General features: G+C 46.7%; 1 protein-coding gene across 4 annotated transcripts in view; it reads right to left on the reverse strand.

The window, feature by feature from the left end:
* Positions 1-17,768, reverse strand: part of LOC133128724 (BTB/POZ domain-containing protein 7-like) — a 57,396-nt gene that overhangs the window by 19,939 nt on the left and 19,689 nt on the right. For all 4 annotated transcript variants that reach the window (XR_009708784.1, XM_061242451.1, XM_061242452.1 and 1 more), the window contains 2 exons: positions 8,862-9,098; positions 6,546-7,634 (listed from right to left, as the gene is read on the reverse strand). Coding sequence is in view for 3 of the 4 variants with exons in the window: in XM_061242451.1 (XP_061098435.1) it covers positions 6,546-7,634; positions 8,862-8,940 (1,168 nt within the window). In the remaining variant the exon portion in view is untranslated. The remainder of the gene's footprint in view (positions 1-6,545; positions 7,635-8,861; positions 9,099-17,768) is intronic.

A 17,768-nucleotide genomic window follows, 5' to 3' on the forward strand; every position in this document is an offset into this window, starting at 1 on the left:
TGCTCCGACTTTCCCCACACATTGTTGTTTCTACCTCCATGATGTGCTCATCTTGGGAGACTGAATTTTTACAAGCTAGCTAACTTAGTATGTCAACTATTGATAGCTAAGGTAAGGACATGGACTTATCCAATAATAATTTTTGCTAGCTAGCTACCCAAGTACTCGGAGAACATTCTCAAACGGTTGATAATAGGACAATACATTTAAAATGCTTCTCCAAAACTAAAGAACGGACATATTTAATACTTCCATGTGTTTCTGCAATGCCCTCTTGTTGGTATTTACCATATTGTTGTACGTCGCTCTGGATAAGAGCGTCTGCCAAATGCCAATAATGTAATGTAATGTAATGTGAAAATTAAATATGAAAACCTAGAAAGTGTCAACAACCACCATGTTACTCCATTAACAAACTGGTACCTTAGCTGGATGCGCCACCCGGGGGTTGGAAATTCGGTTTTAGAAAACCGCGCAGTTCTATAGGCGTCTCGCCCTTACGTCGGGGGAGAAAAAATTGGGGGCAGCTATTTTTTTTCATGAACAGCCCTGATTTTACGTTTTAATCTATGCACCTCTATATTTGTAGCTGCGAGGCATAATACAAGCGCAAGCCATGTATATTGAATAATGCATCATAAGTAGCCTATTAATATTAATGAGACTAAAAATAGCGATTATAAGCAGGCGCTAAGAAGGGAAGCGTAAAAGTAGGGGCACATGGTGTGGACTTGAGAGGTGCTCTCAAACATCAAAGATGCTCTCTAACTTCTGAGCTGCTCAAGGGAATGTGGGGGCTCCTGCCATCCACAGAAAACAATTATTAGCCCGTTCAAACAGAGCCGAGAGTTTAACCGGAATGTGGAGGCATGGATGCAATACAGATGAACTGGGAAAACACCGCAACTAAAATAATAGTATACCTGAAATTCACTTTCTTCCCTTATGGCTTAGTGTGAAGCCAGCAGTCCACACGGACAAAAATATATTGCCATATATTTAAAATATATTGCCATATACTGAGAATTTATGGCACATAATGTTGATCTTTCCTCATATGCGTTTCATATACAGTATTTAAAATATCAAAAGTGACTTTTATATTTTAGTGCCAATTTTTTATATTTTGGCACATATTTCAAAACACATGTTTTTTATGTTCTGTTTGGTACCAGTTTGTTTCTTCCCCTCCCCCAATAATGAACAAACATGTAAGCATTTCCCTTCATAAAGATGCATGATTAGAATCTGCAGGGAATTTATTTTTATTTACCAGAAAAGAAGGGGGCCACAGGAAATATCAGCTATTGTTTTCTTCCTCAACTACAGTGCCAGCATTCCTGCTCGGGTCTACAGTGCCGGTAGGTGCGTGAATCAATTTCCCCTGAAATATCAGTATTCACGTCTGGCGGGCTCCTGCCTTCGGCTGCAGCTTTGGGATCGATGCTTAAATCGCATTTTCAGCATGCATCAGCGGAGGCCTCTTTTTAAACAAAACAACAAATGCGAAAAGACAAAATGCGTTTAGCTGTGCGGCTAACGAGTGCCGCTTTCTCGCAGGAGCCTGACTGGAATGCAGGAAGGCTGGCGGCATGCCTCCGAGTCTGTCTGAAGACGGTCAGCTACCAGCAGACTACCGCCATTTCATCTGACCATTCGCTCGTCTGCTGCGTAGGTCAGACCACTCCGCTCCTCCCAAATCTGACTGCACAGCCTGCTGGCCTATTAACCCTGAGCTCACAAACCTTCCACTGGGTTTGTGAGCTCAGGGTTAATCTGAAGAGTTCAGAGATTGTGAAACCGGACATGTGAAAAATCTCACAGCTACCAGGGCTACAAAGCAGACTGGTGAAGGAAATGGATACCGGCACACTGTATTAAATGATTCCAAACATCTACTGTTTAAGCAATAAGCAGGCAGTAGTATGAAGTATAATGTAATATGATAATATAGATATTCCATCCATCCATTATCTGAACCCGCTTATCCTGAACAGGGTCACAGGGGGGCTGGAGCCTATCCCAGCAATCATTGGGCGAAAGGCAGGAATACACCCTGGACAGGTCGCCAGTCCATCGCAGGGCACACACACCATTCACTCACACACTTATACACTCATACCTATGGGCAATTTAGACTCTCCAATCAACCTAACCTGCATGTCTTTTGACTGTGGGAGGAAACCGGAGTACCCGGAGGAAACCCACGCAAACACGGGGAGAACATGCAAACTCCACACAGAGAGACCCTGGCCGACGGGGATTCAAACCCAGGACCTCCTTGCTGTGAGGCGGCAGTGCTACCCACAGCACCATCCGTGCTGCCATAATATAGATATTGTGGAAGCTGGTACATTGTGTCATAGTGCCAGGTAGTTGCTATGCAACCATTGTAAACTTTTGTTCTTTCAAACTAGCTAGTTAACTACAGTAGCTAGCAAGTTAGCATTAACGAGCAAACGAGACTTTATGCCTTATTGGTGTTTATATGCAAATACTGAAGCACTGTGGTATCACGCTGAGTAGGTAGGCGTTGTAGGCGCTTCCGCGTTCTTCGTTCCCCAAGTTTTGGTTAGCGGAGAGAGCTCTTGCACTTCTGCACTTCTGCTCGCTTGCAAATTCTGGGCAACTCTGATTAACGCCATTGGCTCACAGGTTTTCATTTTGACTTGGCAGACTGCTTAGCTGCGGAGTGGTAATTGAATGGTAAGTTTCAGAAGTCATAGCGGTGCTATATCGTTATTTTATCACAGTTATTAACCAATCAGACAGCGAGATTTCTCATACTCGCTTTATAAACCTGATTATACAACGGCATGGTTGAATACACAATTCTAATTGGCTGAGAGGGGGTGCATTATTTATCCAGGTCTGGCTATGAAGTAGCGCCATCAAAAGCTTAATCACAGTTCTAAATTAATGCACATCAACATAAAACAGTGAACAATGATTTCATTTTTTGTCAAAAATTGTTAGCAAGCCAACTGTTACAATATCCTACTTGCAACACAGTCTTAAGGGATGTTGGAACCACTACCAATTCTAGCATTGTCAGCTTGTTGTCCATGAATGACAGTAGAGACTAGCTAGCTAATCGTAGCTGGATTTAGTGTTGCCAACCATCCAGTAAAATATGGAATCATTTCATCAAAAAAAAGAGGCTATAGCCCATTTGATACACACAGGCATGGTTGGTTCCGCAGCTTATCTGTGAGAGTATAGTTAAGCTGCAGTGAAATTAGTGTTGAGCTGTAGTACAAGTAGTGTTGAATTGTATTGCAAGTAGTGTTCAGCTGTAGTAGAAGTAGTGTTCAGCTGTAGTGCAAGTATTGTTGAGCTATAGCGCAATTACTGTTCAGCTGTGGTGCAAGTTTTGTTGACCTGTAGTGCAATTAGTGTTCAGCTGTAGTGCAAGTAGTGTCACCCCCAGTTTTGAGGGGCCCTAAGCAGGATTTCATTTCTTCTCGAACCCAACATTATAAAAACACTTATTGGGTTGGGTCGGCTCTGTGTGTAAGGGAGGCTATAGGGCACATAACCAAAAATTCAGGTCAGATTTTAAGCACATTATAGCGGCTCCAAAAGGTTTTAACAGCAGTCAGACGTAAATAATTGATTCCGCTTTTTCGTCCTGCAGATGATGAAATCGTCTGCTGTCCCTGGCTCTGGCCGACCCTCTGGCATACAGTGACGGAGGCCGTTGATTGAAACCAAAGTCTGAGAGGATACAATAAGATAATCATAATTCCCAATGCCAGCACAGAGGGGGCATGCAAAACTTAATGGGCTGTCCACAAGGATTTCCAGTTTCCAGTAAGGGGAAGGCGGCACTTCAGAATAAATGAATAACCCTGGGACTGACACACATAAAAGGAATGGTCCAGCTAAAGAAGGGTAAGGGAGGAGAGATGCACACAGATAGCACGGGGGGATAAGTGAATGGGACCGGTGGAGGGAGAGAGAGGAAGAGAGAAAGATGCAGCGGGAGAAAACGAGGGCACGTAAAGCCGGTTATCAGTGACAGGGGGACTGGATTGAAGCGAGGGCTAAGGTTTTGCCGAGTCATCCCCGCTGGAGACGGGAGATGAAAAGGCGCAGGCAGCACAGGATAGGTGAGTCCCCTGCATCGAGTGTTGGACACACAACAGGGGAATGGAGTTAATACTTGACAAAAACAAAAAAATTAAAAATAGGCTCTCTCTCGCATTAAAAACTCCAATAATTTAATGCGAGCGTGTCCAGTCTTATCCGAAAAGGGCCAGTCTTGATGTAGGTTTTTATTTTAGTCCAGTACTACCAGACCTGATTGTACTAATTAACTAATCGTTTTCAATCAAGACGTCGATAAGCAGAATTGCGTGTCTTAGTGCTAGGCTAAAACTAAAACTGGCACCCACACCAGCTCTTTTCCGATAAGCTTGAACACCCTTGATTTAATGGAATGACACAGAGAGGGAAGTGGATGTCAATGTCAACAGCGTGCAATGTCAAAAGGGACGCTGGCTAATTTTACTACTCAAAGAAACGTTTACATTATTGTAGGCCATTCATCCAAAGTTGAAACAAGATCAGCTTCCTTAAAGGTACAATAGGTAATTTACGGTCAAGAGTGGAATTGCAGCAACAAACATCCTCAAATCAAACCCCCCCCCCCCACCCCCCCACCCCCGATTAGTTAATTAGTACAATTGGCTGCAGCAAAGAGAAGCAATTTAACCAATTAATTTAATTGAATTATTGTACAGACGTACAATGTTTTGGTTCGTACAGTGTCGGTCTGTCAACTGTATATTTTGAAACCCGAATTTTAGGACTATAAACACAGGCAGAGGGTGAGTTAACATGTCAGTGAGCCTTTTTCAATGATAGGAAAAAACCCCCCACAAAAATCCATTACCAATTGTACCTTTAAGGACCGGAATGTCCTTTTAATATGCAGATAAACAAAATGCCTGCGCATTAGAGGTCTAATTTTTGCTCAGGTAGGTGCCACGTAACCTTAGACACACAAAACGGCGCGTGATTTTCATCGGTTTCCAAAAGGCAGATCCAGACTCTTGATAATGATAAAATTGGCTTTTATAAGACCAGACATACAAAATTAGAAGGCCGGATACAGGAAGTTGAAGGGCAGAACGCCATCTCAGTCAGCAGTAGCGAAAGCCGAGGTCATTCAAGACTCCAGTCGAAGCTTCTCCTTCATAGGAATGACTTCTGAACTGCACAACAGCCGGTAAACATCTCCTCATTCCCCACTCAGAACGAGCCCAGTCCCTGACTGTTATGCGGCTTAATTCCGGACACGGAGCATCTCCATAGAGACCTCGGTTTGTCTCGCAAATGCAGCTTCGGGAAAACCCTGACTCTCGAATTGAAAGCATGACATACGGCACACAGAACACACAAAGTACAGCCGCTAAACTGACCTTAATACAATATCATACACTACTACTCTAAACTCAACCCCAGATAGCGGAGGATAGCAGCTCCATTGTTTGAAAGCTAACAGCACTTCAATGCTGAGCGCCATATGTATCCCGGTTTGCAAGAACTCTCTAGTGAATAGTGTCTCATCTTCACTAAAAGGGGAGGGGGGGGGGTAAACAGTCAATAATCCATTTTATGAAGGGTGTGTGCTCAGACTTGAAAATCCATTCTCATACCCAGGAGCAATTGCTTACTCCGAATAAATGGAGAACACGATTGGACGAAAAGGCCGAGAGCCAATAATCAATTCTCCGAGAGTGTATCACGCTACTTCTTGATGGCCTTATATTTTGTGTACTATAGCTTTACAATGAGCAGGGCGTGATGAAAATGACTTCCTTCAGCTAATTACATTACAATTCAGACCACCCGTGTCTTAACGGCAGATATTTCAACATAAAATAATAGCCTGTATATTTCATAATTACCAATACATAAAACAAATTTGGAGAAATCCTTATTTAAGCTGACAATGCTATTGCTTTCGTGTTAAGAACTGCAGTTTGTGAAACGTTGGGAACACTTCCATGCATGCTTATTGCATTGCAAGTTCTGGGGAGTGGGGACATAAACAGTTTTCCTCTTGTGAAAAATGGAGAAAACTATTATGTGCGAAGTAGACTGTGCTAGCTTGGTGTTTGCAGTCAGTTAGCATATTAGCTATTGCATTCTGCATCAGCAAAGAACAGCAAAAACATAAATGGAGATGAAGGGAACAGATCTGCTTGGGTGGTGAGAAATTCTAATGTGTTATGACGCACCCCAGATCTGAATCCCTGTCCGATAGCTTGTGCACAAATAAGCAGCTGAACAGTGTCGGCAGGGTAGAGGTCAAAAGGGGGACAGGGGCAGGTGTAGACTGGGGCGTAGGGGTGGTGGGTACAGGTAGGACAGTGGCAGGTCAGGGGTGTAGAGTGGAGTATAGAGTTGTGGGTGCAGGTAGGACAGTGGCAGGTAGGGGGTGTAGAGAGGGGGGTAGTGGTGGTGGGTACAGATCAGAAGATTAACATGTAGGTTCTATGGAGCGTGGGTACGGAAGTGGTGGTTGGCAGACATACCTTGGGCCAGCATGCTGAACTCCAGGAAGAGGGCGATGTGGTAGAGCTCCATGGCCTCCTCGGTTCGGGTCATGCCGCCCCGCCCGGCCACCAGGGCCTGCACCTCCCCCAGACTGCCGGCCGAGGGACTGCTGCGCAACACCAGGGACAGGTCCACCGCGTCCGTGTACATGCAGTGGAGGATGACCCGCGCGTACTTCTTGGGTATTATTGACTCGTCCAGAACGATGCGGGCGGGGCCCTGCGGCCCGCGGTCGCCCGCATCCTCCCCGGAGCGCGTGCGCCGCTGCAGAAGGTTCCGGAAAAAGGGTGAGCGGGCCGCCAGCAGGGCCTTGTGGGCCCGGAGCTCCTCCCCGCCGCCCCCGGCAGCCCCCTCGCCCTCCCCCGGCCCGGCCTCGGCGGAGAAGCTGAGGAGGGAGTCGTAGTAGCACATGCGGTCGCACAGCCCGCGCATGTCGGCCTCCAGCGGGTTGGGCGTGCCGAACTCCTCGCTCAGCCGCAGCAGGACGTCGGCGTTCTTGGGCCGGGCGTCGGCCGCGCCCAGCTCGCCCGTGTACAGGTAGCGCAGGAGCGCCGAGAACATGGCCGCGTCCACACCAGCCAGCGCCACGTCCATCAGGACTTCGCCGCCGTGCTCCGTGGAGGAAGAAGAGGGCAGCAGCTTCCTGAAGAGCGGGCAACGGGCGGCCAGGACGGCTCGGTGCACAGGGAAGCAGGCCCCCTGGAACACCAGGTCCACGTCGGTGCAGAGCCGGCGCTCGTAGAGGGAGGCCAGGTCGCGGCGCAGGGTGCGGGCCTCTGGGCGCGCCAGGTCGGCCTGGAAGCTCAGCTCCTTCAGGGCGGCCGTCCCCCCGTACTCCTCCACCAGGGCGGCGATGTCCCGCACCTCCCACCCCGACAGGAGCTCCCGCATCTGCCGGGTGTGGTCGGCCGAGCGGCCCGACTTGCGCCGCTTGATGAACCTCCTCCTGAGCGTGGCCAGGCCCGACGTCTTCTTCCTCCTTTCCGGCGGCCGGTCGGGCCCTTGCGGCTCCAGGCTGTAGAGTTTAGGCTCGCATCTATAGGCCTGCTGGCCATAGGGAGCTGTCCCTGCAGAGGAAGGAGAACAGGGGGGCGCTTTGAGGGACGAACCGTCATCAACACTCGTGCAATTCACCCTGTACTGTTTCTTTTCATACTCTGAAGGCCGGTTTACAGGAAAGCAATGTAATGTATGAGCGGCTGATTAATATTGCTACATTGCTAGCCACATCCCATTATTGCTCGACTTTCATCCTGAATGCTGCCCATCATAAGATGTATAAACATGTAACCGATAAGTCTTGACAGCCTGCCCAGTCAGCAGCATACAGGTATGGAAACAGTGTAATTGTGTTTATTGAACGCTCAACAAATTAACATACTATAATAATATTGTGAGGATATGTAAAGAGCCAGCGATGGGGTCAAAGTTCAATACAATGGAACCAATATTTTGAAAGCAATTATTTAGAAAACCATGATGAAATCAAAACCAGTGACGAGCTCATTGGTTTAACAGTAGGAACCCGTCTGCATGTTTTTCAATGTATAAATGCCACTTCCTTTGCTCCTAGTTTTCTGCTTTCTGGTTTTCTGGTGACAGCCTTAACTACACATCTTGCTGTGAGGCTGCAATAGCTCTGTGGGGGTTATACCTGTAGCTGTACAGCTAAGAAGGAAATCTAGGTGTTCCAGATTTACTGAACAGTTACAGAAAACAGAAACTTTCAATGTACCAGACCAGTGGGGTCTAAAAGTCTGAGACCACTAGTGAAAATGCTTATATTTTGCAATCTTTTCTAATTTAATCCAACGTTTTAATTAGTTATATTATATAATCATATATATTATATATTAGCATAACAATTTGAGTGAAAAGTTTAATCTTTACATTAATTTCAGAATTTCTTCGTATTTGTATGTACACCTTTTGCCTTAATGACAACGTGCACTCAAGCTGGCATGGACAAAACCTGATGATCCATTTTATCCCAGCATTATTTGACAATGTTCCAAAGAGCATCTTGTGCGGTTACTGAATGCTTGGCTTTTGTCAGTCTTCAAGTGCCCCCATAAATATTCAATGGGGTTGAGGTCAGGTGATTGTGGATTGTCCAGCACTCCTTGCTCTTCGAGCAGTTCTTGTAAAGCAGTAGTTCTTGAAGTAACTTTAATTTGTTTTCATCTTTTTCAAAATCCTAAAACTTTCTCTTTATTTCCAGGATTACATCCAGATTTTCAATGTGGTCTCAGACTTTTCATTGAAAGTTGTACAGAATGCAGGTCAGGGCCTACCGATGAGGGTGTGATGTGATTGCGAACTCCCCCCGAAGCGAGGAGAGCAGGAGTTGGGGTAGGAGGCGCTGACACCCATGGTGAGGCGGTGACGTTGGCAGTAGTCGCTTTCACTTCATAAGCGGGGGCCGTCCCTGACGCATTGCCACGCCGGGGGCTCACGCCTCCACCTTCAGCTCTCGCCTCCGCCTCTCTGGGACAACGACGCAGCAGACCCCCGGACCCCCCAAGCCATTCCTGGTGAAGAAGGACAGGAAGGGTGGAGGGTGAGTAACACAGGGCATGGTGAGAAACGCTCAAATTGTCAGCACACGGACCGGGCCTGGCTTCCTGTGGGAAGACCATGTACACTTAAGGGATGACTTTGAAGCCATCACTTGCGTGCTCTTGTCTGTTTGCTCTTCAGCAGTTAAAGTTGTTTTGCCCAGCCGCGTGACAAAGATGGTTTTCTTAAGCGTTCATTCAGCAGGAACATGAAGAATATGTACATAGCTGGAACAATATATAAGGTGATATTACACTTGACACGCCGTATCACAGTGGTCTTTTCACTACTCACTGCTCAAACAGAGACCCGATCAGACTGGGATGAGAGAAAGACTCCACACCTCTCCCTCGTTTCCGAGCAGCCTCGGTAATCATTACCGAACTGCTGTCGCCATGAAAGGCACACACAAGCAGTTTGACGTTTTTATTTCCACATCCCTCAGTTAGCCTGTAAATGTTCCGCTTGTTAAACTGTGACAAGTTGGATTGGGTGAACTACTTTGGAGGTGGCGTGAGGGAGAAGGAAAAGATTATATTTACCCAGAGATTATATTTAACCAAATTAATAATTGACATACTACCATTTTCCCGTACGGCAGGGAAAAATTTAAGGAAGAAATAATCAAGCTGGAAATCCCCACAGGGTCTGGGTCATTTTCATGTTTATTTCTGTGATTCCAGAGAATAAGCCTGACCCTGGACCTTTCTGGCAACAAGAAACAGAATGTTTGCCCCCCTTCCTACCCCACTTGCAAAGCCCACAACTGTCCATCAACCTCCTGCTTTTTATTGCAGTTAAGCATCACCTGGTGGGACTCTCTGCCAGTTACACGAGTGGACTAAGTATAAGAAGTGCAGGACGTGACCCCAAAAAACCAAACATTTTCATACCACTGTGTGCCAAGGGCTCACATCCTCGGTCAGTCAACTCGAGATACCTTCCCAAATTCTGTTCTGCAAAGGACTATATCTATTTTTATGTTTTATGTTAACAAGGATGTGTGCTTTTTCTCAACACCCTGTGAGGAAACGTTGGTCAGTAGGCACCTGTGTAAAACTCAACCACAGGCCATGGGATCCCCAGTCCCCAGTCCCCAGTGACCTCACTGTTTCTGTTTTGAGGTCGGCAAGGCAACAGACAAAACAAAAAAAAGGGGGGGGGTTGTTGTGGGTTGGAAGCACATGGTGCAGTCGCAAGTTCTGCTGGTGCCTGCATGTTTGTTTCGTTTGTTTGATCTTTTCCCCCATTTAGAGCAATTTCCAGTTTCTCCTGAACGTAAGCTTTAGGGGCTTATGTATGTCATTGATGGGATAGTACAGTACTGTGGGTACAGTGGCTGGGGTGGGGGCAGGGCGGTGGTGTGTGAAACCAGCAGGGAGGTAAAACTTTATCGGCTTTGCTCAGGTCAGACCGGTGCTCAAACAGGATTACCACACAGTTTTCAATCAGCCAACATTTTAATCCTTACAAAAAATTGAAATTCTTGTGACTGGGGAAAAAGGGAGCAAAAAAAGGTTAACAGAGCGAAGAAAAAAATACATAAGATTGGGTTTCGGGAATTATATACTCTGGTACGTTAAATGAAGATACAAATATACATACATCAGGTGGTTTTACAATCACTATAACTAAAATCATGAAAACGGTCAATATAGCTCCAGTTCTTTTCATTGACCATTGCCTCTGAAGTGACAGCATATGCGTTCAGTTAACATACAAACCTCACATAGCCCAAGGGCAATTGTATACCTATGTGCACCAGAGAGCACCTGTCACCCCATTGGTCAACGTCAAAAAAACGTGTTGTTGACCATCGTTAGGAGAGTCAAACTAGGCAGGAAAAAAAATACTGACCTGCTAGACTTTTCATTGGGGTGTCGTGATCTTCCAGGCGCCACATTGCTGATCTTCGATTATGTCACACTACAAGGGTTAAAGACGCCAGTTTGTCATTCCCGACGTTCATATTCGAGCCTGACGCTGGAAATTTGTCACCGCCGACAAAATTGTGTCAAAATCTGAATTAATTACTGTGGTCTGATTCCATTCACATCCTCTTCAGAGCCAGGCACATACACTTGTGCTTTCCCATGCTGAGATTGACAGACCTCACAAGGGGAGGCAACAAACACTCATATATAATTAATCAATCACATTTTTATAAGAAACTGACCTTCAAGGGACATCTGTGGTTTATAATGGACAGAGTGTGTGGGTAACATTTAGCTCAACGGTTTGCCCTTTCTTTTGCTAATATTCACAGATTCAGTTTCCAGAAACGTCAGTGACTTCAAGTTCTTACTTCTTACAAAGGCCTTGGCACTATTAACATTGATATGAAGATAATGTTATATTCAACAGACTGATGCGAACAGCCCTGTTACTGTAGGTCCCATTGGACACAGAAGTACACTATCTGACCACTTCAAAAAGACTTCTCTGTCATGGACAGGACATTATCCTTTGCACTCTAAAGACTTCTTCTGAAGATGGTGCAAAAAGGGACTTACTTCATGTTGATTCTCAGAATCACTTCCATAACCCAAACATGCATATCACTGGAAGGAGAACAATTATACTAGCTGGAGTCCCACAAACTCACTGTGACAAAAATTCTGCGCGGTGGAGGTATTCTCTACCGCATGTGTTTGGGATGCATTTAAGCAGAAACCAGCCATAAACTTGTCTAAATAACCGTAGACCGGACAGGCTCGGTCCCAGAAGGGAGGTTGCAGAATTGTCTGATAGACTTACTCAGTTTTATTAGCGTTTTATTCGACTTTGAAATGAAGGCAACCTCGCCACACCAAAAAGTTATTTTTTCAAAAAGGTACATTTCATCCAACACAGCAAGAGTTTTAGAAATAGCCACCTGATTAAGCAGAATCACGCCTATAGAATATAGTCTAGCAGTAATTATAAGCTAGATGACAGGTAGACTAGCATACCAACAAAAGCAATCCTTTTCCTGATTTACCATCTCGATACGAGGACAGTCCATTATAACATTAGAGAGAAAAGGAGCAGGGGAGGGAGGGACAAAAGTGTGTGTGGATTCATGGTAGCCAGGGAGGTGAGGCAAGGTCACGAACTGACCAAGAGATAATGGTTATGCCGAGAAAATGGAGGCTATGAAAGGGCTTGTAATTCAATTTGGAACCCACACACTGCTGAGAGAGGAGACTTCTGAAGGCAAAGGGAGAGAGATTAATGATTCCAACTCCCTGAAGCAGCACAAGCACACTGCATTTAAGGGAAGGCAAAGAGGGTAGCAACTGTCAGTAAGGGTCCCAGATGAAAGAGCGGACTTTATAAACTTCCAACGGAGGGCTGATTCACTTATAAAGCAGCGCTGGACTGCTGGGTAGAGGCAGGGGTACGTTTATCTGATCTTTCCGGCTGTAGACACGCAGGCATGTAGGCCGTCTTTTCAGACTGTCGGTGGTCTGTTACCAGACTGCCTAAAAAACTGGACTGATTATGGGGTGGACAAACAATTCACACTTTCGGCCATTTTGTGTCAAATCATTCAGCGTGGCGTTCGCTTCTCTCGTTCAAGACTTTCTGCTGACTGTTCCAGAAAGCTACCTCTTGCTGTACGCGTGCCGGACCAAAGGAGTAAATCAATAAACTGGAGTAAAATCAAACTAAGAGCTTTAAGGTGCCACATAATTAGCCATTGGATGCATAATTGGCATAGTTCATCAGGCATGGTATCCCCGCCTCACTGAATGTCAGTCTGGCAGTTTGGCACCTTTCGACTGGGGCAGCTTGCAGGGCTGGAGTGATCCAGACCTTTCGGTGCAAACACTCACTGGAAGGTTAATAGACAGCTCTCACAACACTTTCCGAGGCCAATCTGGCAAAGAGACTATACAGTGTCCAGAGACAGATAGAATGGGAACGAGACAGAGGGACTTTTGGACGGCCAACGGCACGGCATGCAATGGGCATGTGGATAGTGCACTACACCGCAGAGACACCCCCAAATCTGTATGAGTTTAAGATATGGATTGCATACAGGCTACATTGCAGTACAAACTTTCAATTCAATGGACACTTGGGGCTTGGAAAAGACCTGACTTGACAACCATTATCCAGGTCCTCTTGGAAGAAGGGGGGTTGATGGGTTGCCTCAGGGAAAAAGAAAATAGCCCATATACATGGTCTTCTTCAGAAAGCCCCTGGTGCTGGGTGTGCCCTGTGTGACTAGTGGGACCAGTCTTTAGATCTAATCAAACCCTGAGGCACTGGGGCTGCAGGGCTGTAGATATGAGGAAAGATTCCTAGTTTGTGTTCATTTACATCTTTTTGCAGGCATCCCTTTCAGAGAAACAGTCTTTACAAATCTCTGTGGGAAGACAAAATGGAAGGGAAGAAAACCACAAACAAACGACGGGACCACACACGGCGGAGAGACAGCCGAGCAGGCAGAACGGAGGCGGCGTGCCGGTTTACTAAAGCAGCCGCCTGAAAGGAGGGAAAATAAACAGAACAAGGAGGCGGAGGAGGACTTCTTTATGGGTCTCGCAGTGACTGCAGACAGCAGAGAGGAGGCCGGGTTAACCGCATAGGGTGTGAGCGTGCACAAAACACCCCCTTCCACACAGACACTGTCTGAAAAACGCACTGCCAAAATCCAACTAAGCAATCTTTCACAGGCAGGCTTGACTTATTTTATGAAAACGATCCTGAAAAGCTGGAAGGAGGCCACCATTAATATGAAATCGGGCTAATATTTCCACGATATCGTGGTTTTTGGGAGGTCGAGTGCGAGCTTGCACAGAGCAAGTCCCGCTGTTGTGAACGAGTGGTCAGGTGCAACACTCGTCTTTGCATCTTAAGGAGAGCTGCATCAATTGGTAAATGTAGCTTAGCCATACAATACAGGCTATGTTCCAGTGTCTGTTGGCAGGATTAGCGCCTTGCTAGCAAAACTCTCCCGTACAGTTAGCTAAAAAATGCTGCCGGGCCCGTTTTCACTCCGCAGTCCTCTGTCTTCGCATCAGAGATACACAGCTATCGCAGGCAGGTTTACAGGCACCAGACAAACCGGAGGGGTCACTCTTGGTCACTACCTGGTGAGAAGAGCCCTGCCAACCACTGGCAGCACGACATCCAATTACGCAACTTCCTGTGGAGCTGCTGCCCAGTTAGCACAGACACAGTCTGGGGTTTATACCTCCTGTGGTGTGTGGCAGAGGACTGTAGCCCGACAGGTCACCTGACTAGGGTTGCCAGATTCAGAATTAGTGAATACAGACACGAAACACAAACATAGGCCAAGTTTGGGGTTGCTGACCGGGGGTCGGGGGTTGAAAATAACAGGAAAACCGGTCATTCTAATCCAAAACCGGGCATCTGGCAACAATACACCTGACAGCCTTTCTCACAATTCCCCCATTTATAAGTTATTTAGCTGATGCTTTAATCCAAAGTGACTTACAGTTGATTTGACCAAGCAGGGGACAATCCCACCCTGGAGCAATGTGGGGTTAAGGGCCCAGCAACTATGTGGATCTTATCATGGCTACACCATGGCTCGAACCACCAACCATTTGGCTCCCGGTCGTGTACTTCGCCGCTAGGCTACAGGCTGTCCCAAGCAACTCCAGCAGGAAGTCCAGAAAGTTCCAGAATGGCTGGGACTCTGGGGCAACGAATCAGCCAAGTCACCACGGACCATCGACCGGAATTTATAAGCGAAGATGCCGGGGCTGCGTGTTACATATATGCCTGCAAACTGGGAAGCGCGATATTAATAAGGTGGTTATAAAAACTGTCATGTGCGGGAGAGCGGCTAAGAAGGCATTGCCATGCAGGGAGTACGCAGAGCCGTGCCAGTGAATCGCTAAGCAGCCATCAGTCACTTCATCAATCATGTGCAGGCTGATGGATCGCTTAATCCTCAGTGCATTAAGGTGACCATGGCGGGGGGACCGCGTTTATTAAATCAGCTGCAGAAGCGTGTCAGGTCTCGCGTTTCACCGTGTCATCCGCATATAATTAGGGGTGCACAGGGAGCCTCCTTACGGTCATAGTTTGCGGTCGTTCCGTCAGGAGACACGGGACCGGGACAGTGAGTGGCAGGGCTTCGACAGGCGGCACTCCTTATTAAAACTTGTTCCGGATGCACGTTTGACCCAAAGTTCTTTCGAGGGGCGACATTGGCTCAGGAGGTAATAGCTGTCGTCTGGCAGTCGGACTGCCGGTTCGATCCCGCCCTGGGTGTGTCGCAGTGTCCCTGAGCAAGACACCTAACCCCCAATTGCTCCTGATGAGGTGGTTGGTGCCTTGCATGGCAGCCAATCGCTGTTGGTGTGTGAGTGTGTGGGTTATTCTTTCCCACCTAGAGCCTCTCCTTTAACCCATCACCCTTTCCTACCGTCCCCCACTCCAACGTTTCTCTCAATCTCCATTCCTCTACCTGCATCTCTCCCTCTTTCTCTCTTTCTCCCCTGTCCCCTTTAGTTTTACGAGATTATACTTCAACCATTTCAGGGAATGAACCAGACTTGCAATGAGAGAGACACGTTCCTTCAGTTACATGAGCAACAGTGTTCAGACTTCTTCCTAACTTTCCTCTACTGAGGTCCTAATAGTAGATGAGTTTAAACAGGAATAAGGTTATTTGATTTAGATTTTCTGCTGTCAGGCACACCTCTAGTCCTGATTCTGAAAAGACTCTATTCATAATGCAGAGTGGCCTATGGGTGAAACAGAACAGAAATGAGGTAAATCTAATGAAGACATTTCTCCACAAAGGAACGCGCATTTCTCCCAACCGCCCGTCCTCACTTTTTAATATTAGAACATATTGGTCCAGTCCAGTCATTACTATTGGTTTGGCTTGGAGGAAAAACAACATGGCTACTTCTCCCTCAGAGAACTGAATATTAATTCCCTACACATACACGTCGAAAATGTGGCTTGGATTATATGAGAAATAGGCCATTCCGAAATAATTTTTGTATCTAAAAATAGTAGGTCAGTCGTGTTTTTTCTCCCTACTTTAATTCAAAATCCCCTGAAGCGTTTTGAGGTTTTTAAAAGATCTTTTTTTTTTCTCTTCCCATTTCAAGTTGCCAGGTAAAGAGCTTGGTAGCTGAAGTTCATTGTGCTCCGCATTGCTTCTCTGTAGTGGACAGGATACGATCCTTAGCTCCCCAAAATATTTTTCCAGTTCTCAACTTTCAATGCTGCAGATGCTTTTAAGTGTTCCTTTCCCCAGTCACCACCGACAGCACACTGCTTATTGTGAAGCAGTAAAGTGTCTCTCTCTGTGTAATGAGCTTGTGTTTTTGGCGACGGAGGTAAGCTCATAGTAAATTAAATGCAAAGTTGATTTCCGCTTCCACAATGCTCGTTTTTATTAATTTATATTTTTAGCCACGACTTGCTCATGTTGCAATTGCTGGTTCCATGTGTTCATTACATTACAAGCATTTAGCAGACTTACACATCACTCTGAATTTGACAGAGTTTGCATTTAGCTGGATAGATTACTGAAGCAATTCAGGTTAAGCACCTTGCTTGGCTGTGTCCAACGTGAGAATTGAACCTGCAAGCCTGAGGTTGTTACACTGCTGATACAAGTACTGTTGGGCTGCTAAACCGGGTTGTTAAACTGGGCTAGGGGAGTAAACTGGGTTGCTAATCCGGGCTACAGGAGTCTGCTGTGTTGCTAACATGGGTTACGGGAGTGCGCTGGGTTGCTAATCTGCACTACAGGAGTCTGCTTGGTTGCTAATTTGTGCTACGGGAGTAAACTGGGTTGTTAAACTGGGCTACGGGAATCACTCTAGGTTGTTAAGCTTGGCTACGGGAGTCCACTGGGTTGATAAATTGGGTTACGGGAGTGTGCTGGGTTGTTCATCTGTGCTACGGGAGTAAACTGGGTTGCTAATCCGGGCTACAGGAGTCTGCTTGGTTGCTAATCTGTGCTACGGGAGTAAACTGGGTTGTTAAACTGGGCTACGGGAATCACGCTAGGTTGTTAAGCTTGGCTACGGGAGTCCACTGGGTTGATAAATTGGGTTACGGGAGTGCGCTGGGTTGCTAATCTGTGCTACGGGAGTAAACTGGGTTGCTAATCCAGGCTACAGGAGTGCGCTGGGTTGCTAATCTTGGCTACGGGAGTAAACTGGGTTGCTAAACTGGGCTACGGGAGTCCGCTGGGTTGCCAGCCTGTTCGAGGCGGGGAGTAAATTGCTGCAAATGGGGTACTGATCATCTCATTAGCCCAAATGCGGTCTGGCTCCCTCACGGACAGCCACCGCTTCTAAATCACTTCAGACACTGCCGCGGAGAGAGCCAGCTCATTTATGCATGGCTGGAAGACCGCCACGGCCGGAGAGCCGCTGCAGGGCTATTGGAGGAGACGTTAAAGAGGTCACGGACAGACCGGCGGAGCCGCTCCAGTGCTACCCCGTTACTGCGGCGACCGCAGTCGTTTCAGAGACGGCTTCTCCAGCGTTCAATCTGCAGGACTGGACCGAGCGACGTTAGCACAGTCATCAACGGTCCAGCTGCGTCAGGACAGCGACGGGGAAGGAGGAATCACAGTCAGACACACCGGAATTCCACAATGCATTTCGTAGTGGGCCCTTTGTTTTTTCTTTGACCGATTTATCTCGCGG

The sequence above is a fragment of the Conger conger genome, chromosome 5 (genome assembly GCF_963514075.1).
Source record: "Conger conger chromosome 5, fConCon1.1, whole genome shotgun sequence".
Lineage (NCBI taxonomy): Eukaryota > Metazoa > Chordata > Actinopteri > Anguilliformes > Congridae > Conger > Conger conger.